The 3,830-nt window shown below is 35.8% G+C and overlaps 1 protein-coding gene across 1 annotated transcript; it reads left to right on the forward strand.

The window, feature by feature from the left end:
• The first annotated feature begins 1,276 nt into the window (after window positions 1–1,276).
• LOC146750304 (uncharacterized) lies at window positions 1,277–3,483 on the forward strand. Its single transcript, XM_085502870.1, has 2 exons — window positions 1,277–1,832; window positions 3,277–3,483. The coding sequence occupies exons 1-2, from the start codon at window positions 1,323–1,325 to the stop codon at window positions 3,481–3,483; spliced, it is 717 nt and encodes a 238-aa protein (XP_085358996.1). The 5' UTR covers window positions 1,277–1,322.
• Window positions 3,484–3,830: the final 347 nt, after the last annotated feature.

Raw genomic sequence — 3,830 nt, forward strand, 5'->3', positions numbered from 1 at the left:
ACACATTATACTGGTGTACCTGGTACTGTGTAAACACACCACACATTATACTGGTGTACCTGGTACTGTGTAAATACACCACACATTATATTGGTGTACCTGGTACTGTGTAAATACACCACACATTATACTGGTGTGCCTGGTACTGTGTGAATACACCACACATTATACTGGTGTACCTGGTACTGTGTAAACTCACCACACATTATACTGGTGTACCTGGTACTGTGTAAACACACCACACATTATACTGGTGTAGCTGGCACTGTATAAACACACCAAACAATATACTGGTGTACCTGGTACTGTATAAACACACCAAACAATATACTGGTGTAGCTGGTACTGTATAAACACACCAAACAATATACTGGTGTAGCTGGTACTGTATAAACACACCACACAATATACTGGTGTACCTGGTACTGTATAAACACACCAAACAATATACTGGTGTAGCTGGTACTGTATAAACACACCAAACAATATACTGGTGTAGCTGGTACTGTATAAACACACCACACATTATACTGGTGTACCTGGTACTGTGTGAATACACCACACATTATACTGGTGTACCTGGTACTGTCTAAACTCACCACACATTATACTGGTGTACCTGGTACTGTGTAAACACACCACACATTATACTGGTGTACCTGGTACTGTGTGAATACACCACACATTATACTGGTGTACCTGGTACTGTCTAAACTCACCACACATTATACTGGTGTACCTGGTACTGTGTAAACACACCACACATTATACTGGTGTAGCTGGCACTGTCTAAACACACCAAACAATATACTGGTGTAGCTGGTACTGTATAAACACACCAAACAATATACTGGTGTAACTGGTACTGTCTCAATACACCAAACAATATACTGGTGTACCTGGTACTGTATAAACACACCACACATTATACTGGTGTACCTGGTACTGTCTAAACTCACCACACATTATACTGGTGTACCTGGTACTGTGTAAACACACCACACATTATACTGGTGTAGCTGGCACTGTATAAACACACCAAACAATATACTGGTGTAGCTGGTACTGTATAAACACACCAAACAATATACTGGTGTAGCTGGTACTGTGTAAACACACCACACATTATACTGGTGTACCTGGTACTGTCTAAATACACCAAACAATATACTGGTGTACCTGGTACTGTGTAAATACACCACACATTATACTGATGTACCTGGTACTGTGTAAACATACCACACATTATACTTTCATTCTAATTTTATTGCAGTTGGAGATTTGTGATCCATGGTGGCATAGACGGATATTCACGTAGAATTATGTATTTACAGTGCAATGACAACAACAGAGCATTCACAGTACTGGAGGACTTTATGTCAGCTGTGTGTGAATATGGTGTACCGTCTAGAGTGCGATCTGATCATGGATTAGAAAACGTTGAAATTGCAAAGTATATGCTTTCGCATCCAGACAGAGGACCTGGGAGAGGTAGTCATATCACAGGAAAAAGTATACACAATCAACGTATTGAGCGCTTATGGCATGATGTATTTTGTGGGTGCTTATATGTATTTTATAATACATTTTATGCTCTCAAAGACCAGGGTCTTCTTGATTCATGTAATGATATGCATTTATTCTGTTTACATTATGTGTATTTACCACGTATAAGAAGACACTTGTCCATGTTTTCTGCAAGTTGGAATCAACACCCAATTAGAACAACAGAAGGGAACATGTCTCACAATCAACTTTGGGTGTCCGGACTGCTGAATATCGCAGCCTCTTCTAGTACTGAAGCTACAGAAGCATTTGAACCTAGCACAAATGTAAGTAATAAACACAGACAATATCATCTAGCGGGTTTAATGACTGATCAAAGAAAGTTTAGAAAGAACTCCCGTGTGCTGAGTGTATTAGAGACACAGTAAATATTAATTCAAAATTACTTGTACTTGAGATATTGATGGAAAAGCTGAAAACTAATTATGCAAATCAGAAAATTTAAAATGAACAGAGTGTAAAACTAATAAGGCCTGTGCAATGTAACAGACCATCTATGTACCAAGTTTCATTGAAATGTGATCAGAACAATTATGAATTATTATGCTAATTAGAAAATTTATATGAACAGATTTTATCCCAAAACTGATCATATTTGTACATTGTCCTATAGCATCTATTTACAAAGTTTCATGTAAAGGTGATGATAAGTACTTGAGATATCAGTGAAAAAACTGAAAATTAAATAATTATGCAAATAAGTTAATTAATATGCACAATTATTTACGCCAAAACTAATCAGATCTCTGCATAGTCCTAGAGGATCTATGTACCAAGTTATATTGAAATGTGATGATTAGTACTTGAGATGTATGTGCAAATCCGAAAATTAACTAATTATGCAAATTAGGTGATTCATATGCACAAATATTTATCCCAAAACAATCGATCTCTGCATAGTCCTTCAGTATCTATGTACCATTGAAATGTATTGCTTACTACTTGAAATATCAAAAGCTGAAAATTAATTTATTATGCAAATTAGGTAATCATATGTACTGATATTACCCTAAAACATACTAGGTCTGTGCAGTGTCCTAAGACATCTAGGTACCAAGTTTCATTGAAATGTGATGATTAGTAGTTGAGGTATCAGTGGAAAAGCCGAACATTTACTAATCATTATGCACATTAAGTAATTAATATGCACAGGTTTTCACCCAAAACTTATCAAAACCTGGCATTAGTTCAAAGCATCTATGAACCAAGTTTCATCAAAATCCAATGAGTAGTTCTTTAGATACCAGTGGAACAGTTATGGAACAGCTAAAAATGAGCTAATTATCATGCGAATTAAGTAATTAATATGCATGGTTTCTACTAAAACCTAATCAAATCTGCGCATCTATGCACCAAGTTTCATAAAAAAACAATGTATGGTTCTTGAGATATCAGTGGAACAGAAGGACACACACACACACATACAGACAGGGTAACTGCAAAGACTCCCATTGTGTGCTTCGCACACAGGAGTAAAAAATGTGGAAGTATCATTGACCTAATTGGTGCGTATGTTCACCAGCTACTTTCTGTTTGGACATGCATCTCACTCAACTTATATTATTCAATATAATATCTGTTAGAAGAGCAAATTGTGCCCCCGGATGATCTGCTATTGTGATAATTTGGGCAGTTTTTGTGTATATTATGGGCATTAACTTGATAATGTGTGAAAGTCACAATTTATGTTGTTTAAATTTCATTTTGCAGACAGAGTTATCATCTTATGGAATAGACTGGGAAGGTCCTACTCCAGCTGATGATGATATTCCAAATGTTGATGTACCAACAATTGAATGTGATATTACCTCAGCACAGATTCGTCTGTTGGAGGCACGAATAGACCCATTGACGCAAAGTAATGTTTTTGGAACAGATCTGTATCAAATGGCATTGCAGACAATTAATGAATTTTAGACTGTGTCTGCGTGTTCCATGATTTTATTGTAATGTGCTGAATAAAGTAATTAATTTGTATAGCCATTTAAGTACTTTCTAGGTTATACGATGTTACTATATTAAGTCTCAATTTGACAAGTACATAATCAGCAGTGCTGTTCAGTGCACGGACACATGTAGAACATGTTTTCCAATATTTTATACATATAATTTGGGGTAATTTATCACAGACCAATGCAGTGACAAAACCTAATTTATCTAATTATTAACTCATTTTCACTAAGTATTTTCGAGCAGTAACTTTATACAAACTCATTCTTGAAGAATCAATGAAATTTAAGTTGCTGATTTAGATTTTAGTTAGA

The sequence above is a fragment of the Saccoglossus kowalevskii genome, chromosome 1, assembly GCF_978046115.1.
Source record: "Saccoglossus kowalevskii chromosome 1, keSacKowa6.1, whole genome shotgun sequence".
Classification (NCBI taxonomy): domain Eukaryota; kingdom Metazoa; phylum Hemichordata; class Enteropneusta; family Harrimaniidae; genus Saccoglossus; species Saccoglossus kowalevskii.

Excerpts from the sequence above, each read along its gene's own strand:
- LOC146750304 (XM_085502870.1), top strand. The coding sequence starts at position 1,323 with ATGTATTTACAGTGCAATGACAACAACAGAGCATTCACAGTACTGGAG. Across the intron at positions 1,833-3,276 it reads CATTTGAACCTAGCACAAAT|ACAGAGTTATCATCTTATGG; the intron begins GTAAGTAATAAA and ends TTCATTTTGCAG.